Raw genomic sequence first — 17,534 nt, 5'->3', positions numbered from 1 at the left:
ATGAGAGTTTGTTTGGTCTTAGGAGCACGGCATCCCTACCGACATGGGCTATGCGGTGTCCCCTCACCATTCAGGTGTCTACCCTGTCCACGTCCAGCTTTACGAGGCCTGGAAGAAGGTCTGGAATATTAAAATCACCAGCACTGAAGAGTACCCGCATCTGAAACCAGCTAGATACCGGAGAGGCTTCATCCACAAAAACATCATGGTGAGTGTCCTGTGTACAGGGTTCGGTCATTTCTTACAGATGGCGGTCCACGTGGGAAGACAGGGGGAAAGGACAACAAAGTGTTAAGAGTGTGGCTCGGGAAACGGTATGCTGTGGGGAGACTGTTGTCATGCCTAAGGGAGCAGTGCTAAGGTCAGCTGTCTTCCTGTTTCACAGAGCTCTGAGAAACGAAAGCTGAAAGCCTCTGTTCCTGGTGCTCGTGCTGGCAAGCAATCACTGATGTGAAAAGGCTAAGAAAACATCATATCATATTTAAAAAGGGGTTTAGATGCTGTCTTACGAAAGTCACTTAGTTGATTAAAGTCGTGGCTGCCCTCCGTAGTCACCATGCTGCCCTTCTGAAAGCTGGTCAGTTTGCACCTCCGTACCAGGCCAGGTCCCCCAAAACACTGCACTGTGTGCAGCAAGAACACACATGTGAAGCCATGTCTCATCACTACACAGTAGAGAATTAATGACAGTGACATTAGTTAAATCACTACTCCGGAGTGTCTCCATCTTGTTTTGTTTTCTGCACTGGTAGCAAAACCATCAGTCATATCAAAATATGTGGCTCCCTCAGACGGGGTGAGACCCTATTTATTCCCAAGTCAGAACTTAAGGAACATATTAGTGAAGGCCAGAATGGCCCCTGATTTAGACTCACACGCTGTGAAGGAACAGCCAGGAAGCTGATGAGCGCCAGAGCTCTGGGTCAACCCAATGCCTGTGAACATGTATCTGGCCCCTACAGTAGGTGCAGCTGACGTCTGTTCCCACAACTTCCTGATGTCTACAAAAATTCAAATGGATGGTGGCATTTCACTTGGATTCGCCACCTCCCCTCATACCAATGTGTCCCTCAACAAGAATAGCACTGTAAGTGCTAAACAGGTTCCTCATTTAATGACCACATTCTTCTCCCAGCTTGCCCTTCTATGGTGCTCAAAGTGAATTTATCATGCTGCAGGTGGCCAGCTTTCAGATGAGAGGGAGTTTTTAATGTCCGTCTAAGGTCGTAATTTAAAGGCGTTTTGGTGCTCTTTTGCTTTTGTGGTGTTGACCATTCTGCAGCGGTGAACTTCAGTCTCTGAAGACTATATTCAGTGCAGCTCTGTCTTATTTGAGCTTTTTTCCCAAAGGGCTTTATTCCCATACCTCCTGACCTGTATTTTCCCCGTGTTGCAAATGCATGGAAGTTGCTGATAACCAAAGCTCAGGAGGATCTCGGTTTGACACGGTTGCCCCTGTGGTTCTGCCTTTGCATGGGTTCAGTTCATGGGCTCCTACATGAGAATTTCTAGATGAAATGTATTCAGCAGGCTATAGGTTATGCAAAAAGAGAGACAGAAATTCACCAGGAGCCATCCAAATAGACGTACAAGATGAGAACTGGGGAGCCAGATGCCCTCCTTACAGAGACTGGAAGGAAAGAGCTAGGGAGCTGAGGCATGAACCTAGGATCTTACGCCACGCCCAGATTTTATAACTGAACTGAAATTGTCCACAAATTAAAATAAAAGGACTTAATAGGTATTTTTCCCTCTACGCCATCATTGATCCAACTATCTGTCACAGTTCATTTACATAATTCAAACTTCTCACTAAGACTTTCAAACCTTCCCTGAGTTCCCACAGTTATACCCATAGAGTATCTTTTCATGTGCTATATTTCAGACACCATCTTAACTCACTTTTTTGTTTGTTTTGTTGTTTTTTTATGTTGACTGTAGTACAAGCTCAGTCAATACAGTACTGGTCAGTTTCACCTTCTGCCTACCCTTCAGTGAAGGCTAGCCACTAGGTAGTGCCGGCTCCTGAATCCTCCAGGCCTTTCTAAACTTAAGAGTCTCCACTGTTCCCACACTCTTTAATGCATCCTCTAGAGATCCCAAAAATGCTCAGCACAGTGCATAATGCCTGCATTTCTGTCTTCCTCTTCCCATCATGGAGCGCTCTGTTCACCGTGAATGACTTCCCAGACACACCCCACCTATTCCTATCCCAGCTAACCTTCATTTTAATTTATGTAACCAACTGTGAAACACTGTGATTCGCAAATAGACCTACAGTTTCCTTATTCCCCTCTGAATTTGTGTGTTCCCTCCATTATTCTCCCTCATGAATTCATGGGGACACAAAGCCTCTTCATCAGGCACTTTTTATACCCACACTGTAAGGAATAAACAGAAAACTAACCTTCTCCACTCTGGAACCTGGTCGTTAAATGTGACTCTGGGTAGACACAGAGGAATCTTATGGAAGATGGGATTGAAAGGATTGAAAGAGCCAGAGAGGTCAAGGACACTGCAGGAAAACCTACAGAATCAACTAACCTGGTCTCATAGGGGCTCACAGAGACTGAACAATCAACCAGAAAGCATCATGGGGCAGACCATGATGTACAGCTTGTTCCTCATGTGAGACCTCTAACAGCAAGAGCAAGGGCTATCTCTGACTCTATCACCTCCTTTTAAATCCATTTCCCCTAACTGGATCGCCTTATCTAACCTCAAAAGATTAAGTCCTACTTGATATGCCAAGGCAAGTTGATGTCCATGGAAGGTCTCTCTTTCTCTGAAAAGAAAGAGGGGCATGAGGGGAGGAAAGGGGAGGCAAGAAAGGGGGACTGGGAGGAGAGCAGGAAAGGAAAGTTCCAAATGGAATGTAAAGTAAATACATTAATTAATGAAAAAAAAAGAAAAAGACAACATTCAAGTTTCTTCATAGTTCTGTCTCTACTTAAACAAATGCTCTTGGCAAGCTAGCTTCATAGACAACCCTGCAGGTCTACTGTGATTTCTAAGCAAGATTTAGACACACACACACACACACACACATGCATTAATCCCAAAACTAATTTAGTTGAGGTCATATATTTTTAAATTGTAGCACTAGCCTGGCATTTAATCACATGTAGGCATTTTCCTACTTCGTTTGGGTGTTGCTCCTTGCCCTGCTGTACTGTTGATATTTTATTATTTTTTTTTAGAATTTCATACAATGTGTTTTGATTATATCCCTAATAAATTTTGACCTCTAAGACTATAATACACACGCAAACACACACTTTTGTTCTCCTGTATGAACTAGCATAGAATTTAGAGAAAGGACTGTGTTCATGAGTAAAAATTATAAATGGCTTTAATTTACACGAAATTACATGTCCAGTGAGTGATAGCATATGTATCTGCTTCAGTTGGAATCCTTTGTCTTTCGGTTCTTTTTTGGCTGTGGTTTTGCATATGGCATTATGATGCTTTCAGGCATAAACAACCCCAAGCTAATAAGCTGGAGATTTAAACTGAGATGTTTTAACTGATCCAAGATAAAATATCTTCTCGGTACATATGTTTTGGCAGAATAAATGAAATGTATAGGGGCTTGGTTGACTCAGAAACATCCAGTGCATGGATTGAGCTGAGAATTACATTTCCTGGGAAAACTTCCAAGACCTACAGTAAAATCGCTTACAACACTGTTCAAACTACTGGGGGAAAGGTAGTGTGTGTGCACACGGAAGGCTGGAAACATGGGAAGTCTTGAACAAGTAATGTTCGCAAAGCAGTCCTGTAACTAAAAATGCTTTGTGTTAAGACAATTAAAAGTGGTGATTGTTTTCCTTAAAGCAGTGAGTAGAATGCCTGACGACATGGTGCTGAAAAAAAAAAATCAGCTTTCCGAAAAGCTCATTGGTTTTCTGTGCCCTCAAGTTTGGCAAGCACAGGCCTCCATGAGTCTCACTATGTGAGCCTTAGCTGAAAACTGTAAATCTTGTACAACTTCTTTACAATTGCACTTTCATGTAATCAGAAAATCTGTAACAACAGCAAAGACCTCATTACAGATGTGGACATTGGGAACAAAGGATGAAAAGACCTTATGCTAAGTGATCATTTGTTATTTCGTTTAGGACACTTTCTAAAGCTACCAATTAATAGATAACACTGTTACTCTTGGATCCGGCCACATTCTTACCTGGAATTTGAGGGCCCTTAGTGCAGTATTTTCACACTAGAGCAGACAGAACCTAATTTGTTTTCAAATGCTTGTTCTATTTAAAATGACGCTTGCTAAAAAGTGTCGTGTTAATAACTGATTTCTTTTCCGAATGTGTGTGAAGAATTTGGCAGAAGGACTTACATTTTGCCCATGAATATTACAATTACACAATTTTAAAGTCTTACCTAATTTTCTTTGCTGAGGTGTTAAAATGTATTAGACTTTGTAATAAAAGCACTAACTGTGAGACTTAAAATAGAAAAATGGCAGAAACATTTCAAATTCGACTTTGGTTTTAATGGTTTTGTTAACTTCTCTCTGTGTCCCTTCTTTCTTATGTCATCTTTTTATTCCCAACAGTGGAGGATTCTCCCAGGTTGCAGCTAGATTTCACTTTTATATCCTCTTCCATGAAGAGAATGAAGGTTCAGTACAGGCAACTAGAGCCTTCTCCTTATGCGCTTATCTTTCCTTCAGGTTCTTCCAAGACAAACCTGTGGGCTCTTCACTCACACAATTTTCTACAAGGAATATCCAGGAGGTCCCAAGGAACTGGACAAGAGTATTCATGGAGGGGAGCTCTTTTTCACTGTGGTTCTCAACCCAGTAAGTACTTGGAGTCACTCTTCAAACAAATGATATTTAAAGCGAAAAGCTACATGAAAATTACTTTGAGGGAGAAGTAGGAGATTGAGTAGTTACCAATAAAATAGCATGAAGCTTGCCTCTGTGGAGAATAAAATTATCCTCTCCTCCTCCTTCTCCTTCTCCCCCTTCCACTTACCCATTTTTCCCTCATCTTCCCTCTTTTTCTCTCCTGACCACCCCCTCCTCTCTCTCTCTCTGTCCTCTGGAACATCCTTTCTTTTCATACCGCTCTCTCCTCCTCTTTCCCTATTTCTTCCCTTTTCCCCGTTCTCCTTCTTCTCTCTGTCCAACTGTCTCATCTCATCTCTCCCCTGTGATACAAGGAAGCACAGATATTGAAAGTGCAAAGAAAGGAGCTGACTTCTGCTCGCATTCTGCATGCATACTCACTTCTGCCCTCCTGGGTCATGGAGCATCCCTGAAATGGTGTGCTGCTCTTTCTCCTTCATATAACACTAGTGTATCAGCAATGCAGTGAGCCAGTGGTAAATTAATTTTCCTGGAGGTGGCAAAAAATGTGTGTGGTGAAAGAAAAACTATTGAAGTGAGCTGCAGAAAGGGAAAGCTGTTAGTGATTTTCTCTCATGAAAGAGAACAGAAAAAAATAGAGATAAAATTTATTTTCAAATATGTGGATTTGACCCTGGAATTAGCAATATCCAAGATGGAAAACTGCAATGATCTCCAAGTAAGAAAAAAAAAATTCTATCAGGATAAAAGTTGGATAAGATAGAAATAAACAAAAAAAAATTAAAAAAAAATCTTAGCTTGACCTTAATTTTACAGGCTTTACAAATAAGACTGTAAGTATTCTTCATCATCTACTCTATTTAAAAGCAGATGTAAAAAAAAAAAGAAAGAAAGAAAGAAAGCGCTTTAACCTCCCCCCCCCCAAAAAAAAGCAGATGTAGCTGTTAGCTGCTAGAAAATGAGATAAATGAAAAAGTTACTCATCTTTGGTAATATCTTTGGTAAGCGTGAGTTTACAACTCGAGATCCTTTCAGCCTTTAGGGATGCCATCAAACTTCTGAACCCTCCCCATGCAGATATTTCTGCTTTACACTCCACAAATAACCCCCTATTCTAGATTACCTGTATTTTCTTTTTCAAGACAGGATCTCACTATATAGCTCTGACTGTCCTAGAACTCACTACATACACTAGGCTGGACTGAAACTCACAGAAATCCACCTGCCTCTGCCTCCGAAGTGCTAGGATTAAAGGTGTGCGCCACTACACCTGGCTTTAGATTACTTATATTTTGAGTCACTGTATGGATTTTCTCTCTCTCTCTCTCTCTCTCTCTCTCTCTCTCTCTCTCTCTTTCTTTAACTGGTATTATGCAGGGAGAAGGGAGCACACCATGTACGAATATGAACCAAAGGCTCAGTTAAGTACCTGTAAAATGCTAACAGCTTCATCAGTGGTTTTCAAGGCCTTGAATCTGTATTCTACACAACCCTGATGGAGCAGTGCCTTAGGAATCGGTCTGTGTAGGTCTAACCACTGATGACTTAATATCTGAAAACCTTCTGGTATCACTGTCTTTGAACTTTGTGAACCAAATGATCTCCACTCAACACCGAAGAAATTTAAAAATCAGTCACTCATAGATAGTGAACCTGTGTTAATTTTTTACCTATTATCTGATAGGTAATGTTTTTCATTAATTAAATAGAAGTTTTAACCTAAAAATGCTAACAGCAGAGGTTATGCTGATCTTGGTACCAACTTAAACTAACTTGGCAAGTTCTTGCAACCCCTGCTACTTTTCAAGCTTTATCAATTATATTTGGCAATTTTATTTACCTTTATGAAGCTGTCCAAAAGGGTAGATAACAAAGGAGTAAAATAAAATGCACATTTTTATTTCTAGATCAGATAAGTTTCCAGAAATGGTTTTTTCGTTAAACAAATATTGGTTCGAATTGACTGGGAGCTTTTGACACATACGGTGAGAGAGACAATGATCCTGGGTGATGCATCTGGCACACAAGATCCAATCTGGGGAAGAAATTCTTCTTCCCTGGTGGAGGACGCACGCTGTCATCAGTGATGTCTGCCCGGATGATCAAAGTGAGGAATGGGGCATGCTTCCCAGGAATTCTCATACCAAAATTAAATGATCGCAGAAAGCAGTGGTCAGGCTTCAAAGCCTCCAGCTCCCATGAACCGTGGATGAATTCACCAGATGACATGTTTTATTAGGTCAGAACGGGAGTGAAAAACTCCTTATCAGATCATAGCATGTGAGAAAAAAGTTGTAATTTTAGCGATCTAAACAATAGCCACTGCATAGTCACATAATAATGTAAGCCTTAGTGAACAGTGCTGTTTTCTGAGGGCACCAAGTGAGGAGGTTTCCAGCGCAAAGGTAAATGAGTGTTGGAAATACGGAAATTAAGTGCGTCCGTGCACACTCCATGGGACGTGAAAACACAGGCAGAATTGTGATGAAAGACCTTTTAAAATATTGCCCCATGCATCAACACTTGAAGGTGTTTTCAACAACATTATTGTTGGGTGAGAGGTGGCTACAGTTAAATGCATTTCGGAGTTACGCTTTACAAGAAGACAGCAAAGATAAAACTCCTTAAATTGAATAACCTTCTGTTACACTGTTACCAGAGTATTTTTCATTGCTAAAAAGAAGTGTCAGGCAAGTTAATATAACACAATTACAAAAGTATAATGGCAAATTAGCGTAATCTAGGAGAGAAAACCTGAGCTGTTGTTCATGACTTCCAGTGTAGTCATGACAGGAGAAACCTCTGACAGGAGAAGACGCACGTGTTTTGGTAAATGGGCTAAGGTATAAATCCAGGTTCTGTTATGGAACGAGCATGTCAATCGGAGGAATTTACTGTCACAGGGGTAGGAAGATGGAATTAGTTTTATGCACATCTATTTGGCGAACACTAGCCAAGTGTGATGAATCCCAAGAAGGGCTACTCTATGCATCTTTACACCCTTTACCGTGTAGGCATCATCAAGTTGTATGTCCCTTTATGCACTCCTCCGTAGAAGGGACCCTCTAGCTGAGCTTTTGTTAAATTAATTTATTATGTTTTATGTGCATGGGTGTTTTACTCAAATGTATGTTTGTATACCATGTGCATGCCTGATGCCTGTGGAGACCCTAAGAGGGCGCCATATGCCCTGGAATTGGACTTGTGGATATTCGCAAACACCCGTGTAGGTGCTGGGAGCTAACCTGGCCTTCTGGCCTTCTACAAGGGCAACAAGTGCTCTTAAATGCTGAGTCATTTCTACACACACATTCAAAAAAAAAAAAAAACATGTGGAGCTATACCCTTATAGCTTGCTTTCTATTGCTATGATAAAACAGCAGCCATACTGATATATGACTGTCAAACCACAACCTTTTCTCTCTTTTTTTTTCCCCCTAAGATCACATAACATCAGTATCACAATGTAAAACACAGTTCAACTTTTTAATTTCCCGGTCTTCAAAATTTTTAAAAAATCTAAAAATTCAATGTCTCTTTAAAAGATCCGAAGTCTCATAGCTGTAGGCTCCTGTAAAACCTAAAATAAATGAAATACTTCTTTTTCTACAAGGTAAGAAACAGAACATAAAAACAACCGCACTAAAGCAAAACCAAAGTACAACAGCAAAAATACCTCAGTGTCGGACACCTGGAACCCATACTGTGGACTGCAGGCTCCAAAGAGCTTGGAGAGTCTCACCCCTGTAGCTCTGCCGTCCACAGCACACACAACTTACCTGACAGCCTTAGTGCAGCTGTACTACACACTCACCTCTGTCCTTGGTCATTATCATCATTATCCCACATTCCTCTCTTCTCCAACACGCCAGGGTCTCCACTGAGCATCCGTTGGCTTTTCCAGCCCAATCCTCCAAAATTCTCCACTTTCCTCTTGCTAAACTATGCTAAAGTATAAAAGCCACAAAGTCTGCTCTATCACAGCAAGTATCAGTTTCTGTCCTAGATTAACCTAGTATCGATTTCTCTCCTGGACTGCTTTCTATCACTGTGATAAACACGCTGAAGAAAAGCAACTTGGAGAAAGGGTTTGTTGGCGTTTGCAGGCTCCAGTCCATCACTGAGGGAAGTCAGGGCAGGATCTTTAGATAAGAACCCGGATGCAGGAACGAAAGCAGAACCATGGGGGAGTGCTGTTTACTGGCTTGCTTACCCAGCACCACCATCTGCCTAAGGATGGTACAGTCCAAAGTGGACTGGGCCCCTCTATATTAATTAACAATCAAGAAAATGTTATATAGACAAGCCCATAGACAATAGGATGGTGGAACTCCCTCAGTTGGGTTTCCCTCTTCCACGGTGACTTTAGTTTGTGCTGACAAAAACTAACCAGCACAACGCAATTCCTCCATAGAGGGGACCCTCAAATTGTACATGTTTCTTTACACAGTTCCCCAATATTATTTATCCACACAAACAAATAGATGGCAACTTGTTTGTTTACTAGTTCCATGGGCATAACTAATCTGGTGCCAAGAGCACTGGCTACTCCTCCAGAGAACCTAGGTTCAATTCCCACCACCCACATTGTGGCTCACAACTGGCTATAACTCCAACTCCAAGGGATCGAGTTCCCTCTTTTGGCCTCCACAGGCACTAGGAATGTACACACAGTACACAGAAATACATGTAAGAAAACACTCATGCATATTAAAAAATTAAAATTTATAAAAACGACAAAAAGGTATTTATTGACAAGGATTATACTTGTCCTCAATAAAGAAGTCCCTATATAATTTATAGCACATATGGCTCTACAAAACATACAGTAAGGAAAACTGTATATTTTAAAAGTTTTTAGTTCCATCTGTCCTAAACCACATTCCTAGGTATGAGTAATGGGGTTGCTTTAACTAGGGATTATATCTCCAGATTAGCAGGGTAGATTGCTGAGCAAGGATGTCACCTTCCTATTCAGTGTTTTTATGTGAAATCACCAGATATCCCGAGTATTGGGTCATTAGTATTTCTCTGTACATGTCATTGCTTGCTTTGCTTACTGATCCAAAGGCTGTGGCTTGCCAGAGGACTAATGCTTTCACCAAACTTGCTTGGTATTTGGAGAAAGTTCCTAACAACACATATCTCTGTATCTGCAGGACCAATGGCTAGAATCTTTACACCTATTACTCCTTCTTTGTCTCTCTACATTGAGATAGATTCTTTCACATGTCCTTGATCTCCTTCTACCCAAATCCCAAAGTAAAATCAAAGAAACATAAACAGAAGTGTGAGTATCTTAAACTAGGAGTTTCATATAGGTAGATTACAATTAACACAACAAATTCCACATGGCAGTAAATAGTCTGTATAAAGAGAAATTAAATCACAATAAAAATTCAGAACTATACTTTGCATGTGGATGTATGAAATTCAACTTGAAGCAACTCTTTATTCCTGATGGAAAGTATTGATCTTTCCCTTGTCATTTGGTCCCACAAAACACTTTGTTAAAGACAGGGAAACAAATAAACACACAGCTGCCTTAGGCGATGAGAACCCAAGACCCTTGTTTAAATGTTCAGACTGAATGCATTGGTACCTCCCAGGGAGTTTTCAGACTTCGGTATTTGTCATGTGATTAACCGAGGTGACTATGGTCCTAGGAACACATTCCAGCATGTGCACAGGCACTTGCCCTAAATGCTATGTTAAAAATACTGCAGCATTCCCTAGTATTGAAGGATAAATTTTCAGTTAGCTGGTGGTGTTAGTACATGAGAGTGTAACTGATATTTACTGGGTTCTTGTTGCCTGTCTATCCGTAAGATTCATATTTATGTTTGCCACTTGCCTGATAGCACAGTTATTTACATTCACATCTTTTCCGTTGTGTACGAAAAATCTGTGTGTCGCTCACCTCGGTGCTCATTACGCTTAGATCTGTGCTTTGAATTCCGTAAGAGCTCACTAAATGCTTTGTAAAGGGTTGGCCGAATTTGTGAAGGGCTGTGTTTGGGGACACGAGTTGCTTGTGACATGACATATCCAACTGTGAATCATATCAAGTATGGATTTTATAAAACGATATTCTGGCAGCTTCTCTGCTTGCAAGTAAATGAAATGTGAGATCCAGGGGGAAATTCAGCTGGCATGAGCATTTTAACAGGTTTCCACAGGTGATGGTGAGTGGTGTGCCACGTGTCAACAAATCCCTAAGGCTGGAAAGGCCCAAGGATGACGTGTTCAACCTCTTGATTCTAGGTGTGATCCCAGTGAAAAGTTCTAGCTGCTCAGGGTCACTGTTAGTGTTCTGACTCCTAGTTCAGTGCATCTACCAAGGTAGCATCCTGCTTCTACATGCTGCCAAAATGGCCTAAATGATGCACAGTTGTTCGTGCATTGTAAAGTAATCATAAGCAATATGTCTCAGTTACCCTGCAGTGGGGAACTGTATAAATGGTTAAATGTATAAATTTCAGGCCATTGTCTGGGAAAACATAATTATGTCTTTGGCGATTTTAGGGCTTTAGAGAAAGTCTGTGACAAGTGATGAGTGGTGGAAGATGTCTTGTGAGCTTTCCAGGAACTGGAAACAAGCAGCCATGTTATTCCTTCTTTTAACACTAAATCTGATTGACATTACTTATAAATTGATAGGATACTTACACTGGTAAAGCCAAAACTTCCTATTTCACACAGTCCCTGTTCCTCCAAAGAAATTCCTGTTTTTGCTGTCATTAATGTTTTCACTACTGATTATGCTTTTATATAATTAATTATCACCGTGTGAAATTTAAAAAACCGAAGGGAGCATAATTCACTCTTTCAGTTTCCACACTTAAGAAAAGCAGAGGTCATTAGACCGGTTATTATTAAGAAACCTAAGAACATGTCAGTAAATAGGTTAATGAGAGGGAATTCATTGGACAATCTATCTCTCAGATTTGTTCAACGGAGGGATACATCCTTGTATATTTGTACTTAAATGCACTGAAATGAAAAGACAAAGTATTGGTAGGAAATTGTCAGGAATACGCATTGAACAGAATTAAAGGCAGCTCATCCCAATCAGTCATGGCCCAGATTCGGCAAGCTGCAAGCTCCAGTGTACCTCAGTAGACTCTTCATGGTCCTGGGCTTCATGCTTGTTCCAGCAGTATGAGATATGTGTGCCAAGAGGGAGCATGAGACAGGAGGTGGCATTCCCTTGCTTAACCCAAGCACATTAGGAACCCCGGACAGGACAAAAATGCTACTGTGCATCACCCAAGAGTCAGTGAGCGGTGAAACAAGCTATTGTGCTTTGCAGAACAGGTTGCTGCTGGAACTGGTGCCAGCAGTTTCCACACACACTAGCAGCTGGTTGGTAGGCGTGATCTCTAATACCAAAAGCCCACAGCTCCCTCCGTGGGAATCTTACCAACAAAACAAGTGCAAGTGTTGAATTGATCAGAGAAAAGAACATTGTTATTTCTTAGTCCTTGAAAGTGTCCCATAACCTTCAGCACAAACAAAAATATCTTTCATTTGAAAGGGAGAAAATCCGTGTGTCTTCCCACTTTTCCAGACTCTTTAAAAAAAAATTCTCCTATACATATCTTTTAACTCTGACCACAATTTGCTATTTTGTGACTTCATGAACTAATGATAGCTTCAAAATTGAATGCTTTTGTGAAAATCTGAGCTCATGAATCATCTTCCTTGGGTTTTCTTTTTTTTTTCTTTTTCTTTTTTTTTTTTTTTGAGCCAAATTTTTTATTTATTCATTTCTTGCACTTGAAGCACTCCTCTATGACATCCTTGGCCTGAGATTCTTTGCCGTAGTCCTTACCCACTACACAACGGCAACCAGCCACTTTCCGTGCCTTCGCCTCTCCATTGATTTTACAGAGGCCGACCCACTGCCCTGGTTTCTTGTTGTCATCAACCTTAATCAGATTGATCTGGTGCTCAGCACAGAGTGCCTCCACCAGCTTGACGTAGGTACATGGGCACATCCCAGTTGGCTGCAAGAACAAAGATGGGCCTGGTGCTTGTCTAAGGCTTTGGCAGCTTCGCCTATGCCATGTGTTAGGGCATCATGGATGAGGGTCTTCAGCTGCTCTGGCAGAGCAATATTGACATCCATTACATCCCCAGCGGAAGCCTTCCTCAGCCGTGGTGGTGGATGACGTGTGAGGCCGAATGAATGAATCCGAGCCTCTGCCTCTGTACAATTCGGAGGTGACAGGAAAATCGAATCACCTTTCTATAAAGTTCCCTCACACTCTAGTTTTATTTATTCTTCTCTTCCATGAGCTTATGAAATCATGACATAAACACAACTGTCCCACCAGGCTATAACTAATTTTCTTTGCCTTCTCATAGTTTGTGAGCATCTTGATTTAAAAGAAAATGCTTTGTTCTGTTTTATATTCACAAAACATCATAAAACTTTTGGCACATGGTAGGGCCTCAGTGAATGATAATTAATTATTTTCTTCTGCCATCAAATGTACCATTCTAAGTTAAAATCTATCTTAAAGACTTAGCCATAGAATTTGCATGAACTCAAGAAGGTGTACATAATTGAAATTTATTCTATCCCAACAAAGTATCTAAGGGGACGTTTTGGGAAAATCTTCAAATTTATGAAAAGATGCTAAATTCAACTCCATATAATAAAACACAAAATTAAATTATTTAAAATACTATTTCTTCTCTCTACAGATTAAAAAAAGAAAGGAATAGCAAACAATTCTGTTAACAAGGCTTAGAAAGGTGCCCACATGTGTCCCAGTAAGTGTGAAAGCTGGCCTACAATGTCACCCAGTGGCTATGTGGGCTGGCCCACATGTGTCTCAGTAGCTGGGGAACATGGTGAAAGATACAGACACAGCTAACACTATACGCAAAACCTGTGGTGCAGCAGTTTGGCTTTTAGAGGTCATATTTCATAGAAATATTACAGGGTCTACTTTTCACACATCACTGGGATATATAATTATCAATGTTATGTCATGAAACCACTTGAATATCCATCTGTAAGAGACTAATTAAATTTTCTTTGTCACAGCTACATAACAGTACTCTGAACTTAAAAATAAAGATTATCTTCAATTCTATACACAGAGAGAAAGGATAGAAAGAAAGAGTTCTCAATGTACCCTGATTTCGACAGTATGTTGAGAAAGGTAAACACAAGTTCCGTAAATGTTGGTCAGGTTGGATCAAAGGAAATACAAAAAGGGGGCATCAAAGAAAAAATGCAGAGTTACCTGCAGAAGCTGAAGGGGATGTAGACAGGAGAAGTGTTTCAGTGAACACAGCTTTGATTTTGAAATATGCAATATTTTATTTGCTGAAATGTAAATGAAAAGATGTGAGGAGAAAGCAATGAGTAAGTAACCTGCTGGGCACATGATTTCTCCTCATATACTATAGAGAATAGCTTCAATGATTCTGAGCACATAGCTCGGCCTGCATATACTTAGTAAGATTAAAAAATAAGAATCCGAACAGAAAAAAAATTTTTTAAGTATGTCAGGGTTAGCATTTATTTTCTAAGCTTATTTCTTTTTTTTAATTTTTTATTAATTACACTTTATTCATTTTGTATTCCCCCATAAGCCCCTCCCTCCTCCCCTCCCGATCCCACCCTACCTCCCTTTTCTTCATGTATGCTCCTCCCCACATCCACTGATAGGGGAGGTCCTCCTCTCCTTCCTTCTGATCTTAGTCTATCAGATCACATCAGGAATGGCTGCATTGTCTTCTGTGGCCTGGTAAGGCTGCTCCCCCCTCAGGGGGAGGTGATCAACGAGCAGGCCAATCAGTTTATGTCAGAGGCAGTCCCTCTTCCCATCACTATGTAAGCCACTTGGACACTAAACTGCCATGGGCTACATCAGTGCAGGGGTTCTAGGTTATCTCCATGAATAGTCCTTGGTTGGAGTATGAGTCTCTGGGAAGTTCCCTGTGTTCAAATCTTCTTGTTCTGTTGCTCTCCTTGTGGAGTTCCCATCCCCTCCAGCTCTATTTCCCACTTCTTACATAAAATTCCATTCACTCTGCCCATCAGTTGGCCATCAGGCTCAGCATCTGCTTTGACAGTCTATACTGCAGAGGCTTTCAGATGCCCTCTGTGGCAGGTTTCAAGGTTGTTTCCTGTTTTCTTCTGGCTTTCAGACGCCCTCTGTAGCAGGTTCTGAGGTTGTTTCCTATTTTCTTTTTCTTCTGATGTCCATCCTCTTTGCCTTTCAGGATGGGGATTGAATATTTTAGTTAGGGTCCTCTCTTTTGCTTAGTTTGTTTAGATGTACAGATTTTAGTGGGTTTATTCTATGTTGTATGTTTATATGAGTGAATATATACCATGCGTGTCTTCTGCTTCTGGGACAACTCACTCAGGATGATCCTTTCCAGGTCCCACTATTTACCTGCAAATTTCATGATTTCCTTATTTTTCATTGCTGAGTAATACTCCATTGTATAGATGTACCACAATTTCTGCATCCATTCTTCAGTTGAGGGGCATCTGGGTTGTTTCCAGCTTCTGGTTATTACAAATAAAGCTGCTACAAACATCGTTGAGCAAATGTCCTTTTTGTGCACTTGAGCCTGTTTTGGATATATGCCTAGGAGTGGTATGGCTGAATCTTGGGGAAGTGCTATTCCTAGTTGTCTGAGAAAGCGCCAGATTGATTTCCAGAGTGGTTGTACAAGTTTACATTCCCACCAGCAGTGGAGAAGGGTTCCCCTTTCTCCACAACCTCTCCAGCATGTGTTGTCCCTTGAGATTTTCATCTTGGCCATTCTGATGGGTGTAAGGTGAAATCTCAGGGTTGTTTTGATTTGCATTTCCCTAATGGCTAATGAGGTTGAGCATTTCTTTAAGTGCTTCTCTGCCATTCGATATTCCTCTACAGAGAATTCTCTGTTTCGCTCTGTTCCCCATTTTTTAATTGGATTACTTGGTTTGCTGCTTTTCAGCTTCTTTAGTTCTTTATATATACTGGATATGAGTCCTCTGTCAGATAAAGGGTTGGTGATGATTCTTTCCCAATCTGTAGGCAGTCGCTTTGTTTTGATGACGGTGTCCTTTGCTTTACAGAAGCTTTTCAATTTCCTGAGGTCCCATTTATTGATTTTTGCTCTTAGAGCCTGTGCTGTTGGTGTTCTGTTCAGGAAGTTTTCTCCTGTACCAATGAGTTCTAGGGTATTCCCCACTTTTTTTTCTAGCCGATTTAATGTGTCTGGTTTTATGTTGAGGTCTTTGATCCACTTGGACTTCAGTTTTGTGCAGGGTGATAATATCTGGCCTGGTGTGGTAGTTCAGTCATTAAAGTGTTTGCCTTGGAAGCATGAAGATTTGAGTTCATATCTCCAGAACTTTATAAAACTCAAAATACAGGGCTATGTGCTTTTCACCCTAACACTTGAGGAACATAAATAGGAGGCTCCCTGGATATCAGTGACTGTGCTGTTTTATGTCAACTTGACACAGCAGGAGAGAAGGGAATCTCAACTGAGAAAATGCTTCCTTAAGATTGGATTATAGTGGGCTGGAGAGATGGTTCAAAGGTTTAGAGCACTGTCTCCTCTTCCAAAGGTCCTGAGTTCAATTCCCAGCAACCACATGGTGGCTCACAACCATCTGTAATGAGATCTGGTGCCCTCTTCTGGTGTGTACGTATACATGCAGGCAGAATGCTGTATAAATAATAAAAAAATTTAAAAAAGATCGGACTGTAGGCAAGCCTGTAGGGTCTTTTCTTAATTAGTGATTGGTGGAGGAGGACCAATTGTTGGATAGTGCCATCCCTGGGCTGGTGATACTGGGCTCTATAAAAAAGCAGACTGAACAAGGTAGTAGGAGAAAATCCATCAGCAGCACCCCTCCAGGGCATCAGCATCAGCTCCTGCCTCCAGCTTCCTGTGATGTTTGAGTCCCTGTCTTAGCTTCCTTTCATGATGAACAGTGATGGAAGTGTAAGCCAAATAAACCCTTTCCTTTATTGCCTTTATTTCAGCTTACATTTTGGTCATGGTGTTTCATCACAGCAATAGAAACCCTAGCTAAGGCTAGCAGTCAGTGAGCTGTAGTTTCAGCAAGAGACCTATCTCTAAACAGCCAAAATGGAGAGTAATTGGGAAAGACATCATATAAATCTCTGACCTCCACATATATGCACATTTACAGATGCATACACATAAACCAGAACAAATGAAAAACAGAGGGAAAGAGAGAGATAGTCACACAAAAGTTTTAAGGTCTTTCAAATATCTAGCCCGGCTGATACTCAAAATACAAGGAGCTGTTTTTACCACACCCACACACACACAAAAAGTTTATCTTAATACATGGTAATAATGTGCTTGAAGAAACAAGAAAGCAGGGACAAATCAAAAGATCAGAGTAAATTTCCAGAACACACCCTTAAAATGTCTGCAGAATAATTTGCTGCAGAAAATGCACAGTAACTATCATAGAGATGTCGGCCACTTGATAGCAAATGGCCTTAAGCAGTATCAAAGTTTCAAAAAGTTGAAAAGTATCTTTAAAAAGAATCAAATAAAAATACTGGAGCTAAAGAATGCAAAAGCTAGACTGAATAAGTCCTTACAAGAGTTTAACAGCCGACACGATCAAGCGGGTAAAAGGTAATTACCTCTCACCACGGAGACACACTCCGCAACTCCTTTGCTGGCCTGAAACTGGAGT

At 40.8% G+C, this 17,534-nt stretch overlaps 2 protein-coding genes across 2 annotated transcripts in view; one reads left to right on the top strand and one right to left on the bottom strand.

Annotated features, from left to right (window-relative positions):
* The window catches only part of LOC129691959 (bifunctional heparan sulfate N-deacetylase/N-sulfotransferase 3), a 132,918-nt gene that overhangs the window by 64,556 nt on the left and 50,828 nt on the right, over positions 1 to 17,534 (top strand). The window contains exons 4-5 of the mRNA XM_055628166.1: positions 23 to 208; positions 4,688 to 4,816. Of these exons, the coding sequence (XP_055484141.1) occupies positions 23 to 208; positions 4,688 to 4,816 (315 nt within the window). The remainder of the gene's footprint in view (positions 1 to 22; positions 209 to 4,687; positions 4,817 to 17,534) is intronic.
* On the bottom strand, positions 12,595 to 12,968 carry LOC129691960 (40S ribosomal protein S12-like). Its single transcript, XM_055628167.1, is given in 3 exon segments — positions 12,595 to 12,816; positions 12,818 to 12,845; positions 12,847 to 12,968. Coding segments are annotated over 3 exon segments (363 nt in total). The 5' UTR covers positions 12,960 to 12,968.

This window comes from Psammomys obesus, unplaced genomic scaffold (assembly GCF_907164565.1).
Source record: "Psammomys obesus unplaced genomic scaffold, mPsaObe1.curated_primary_1811, whole genome shotgun sequence".
NCBI classification, from domain to species: Eukaryota; Metazoa; Chordata; class Mammalia; order Rodentia; family Muridae; genus Psammomys; species Psammomys obesus.
This window is presented reverse-complemented; position numbering and strand designations above follow the sequence as displayed.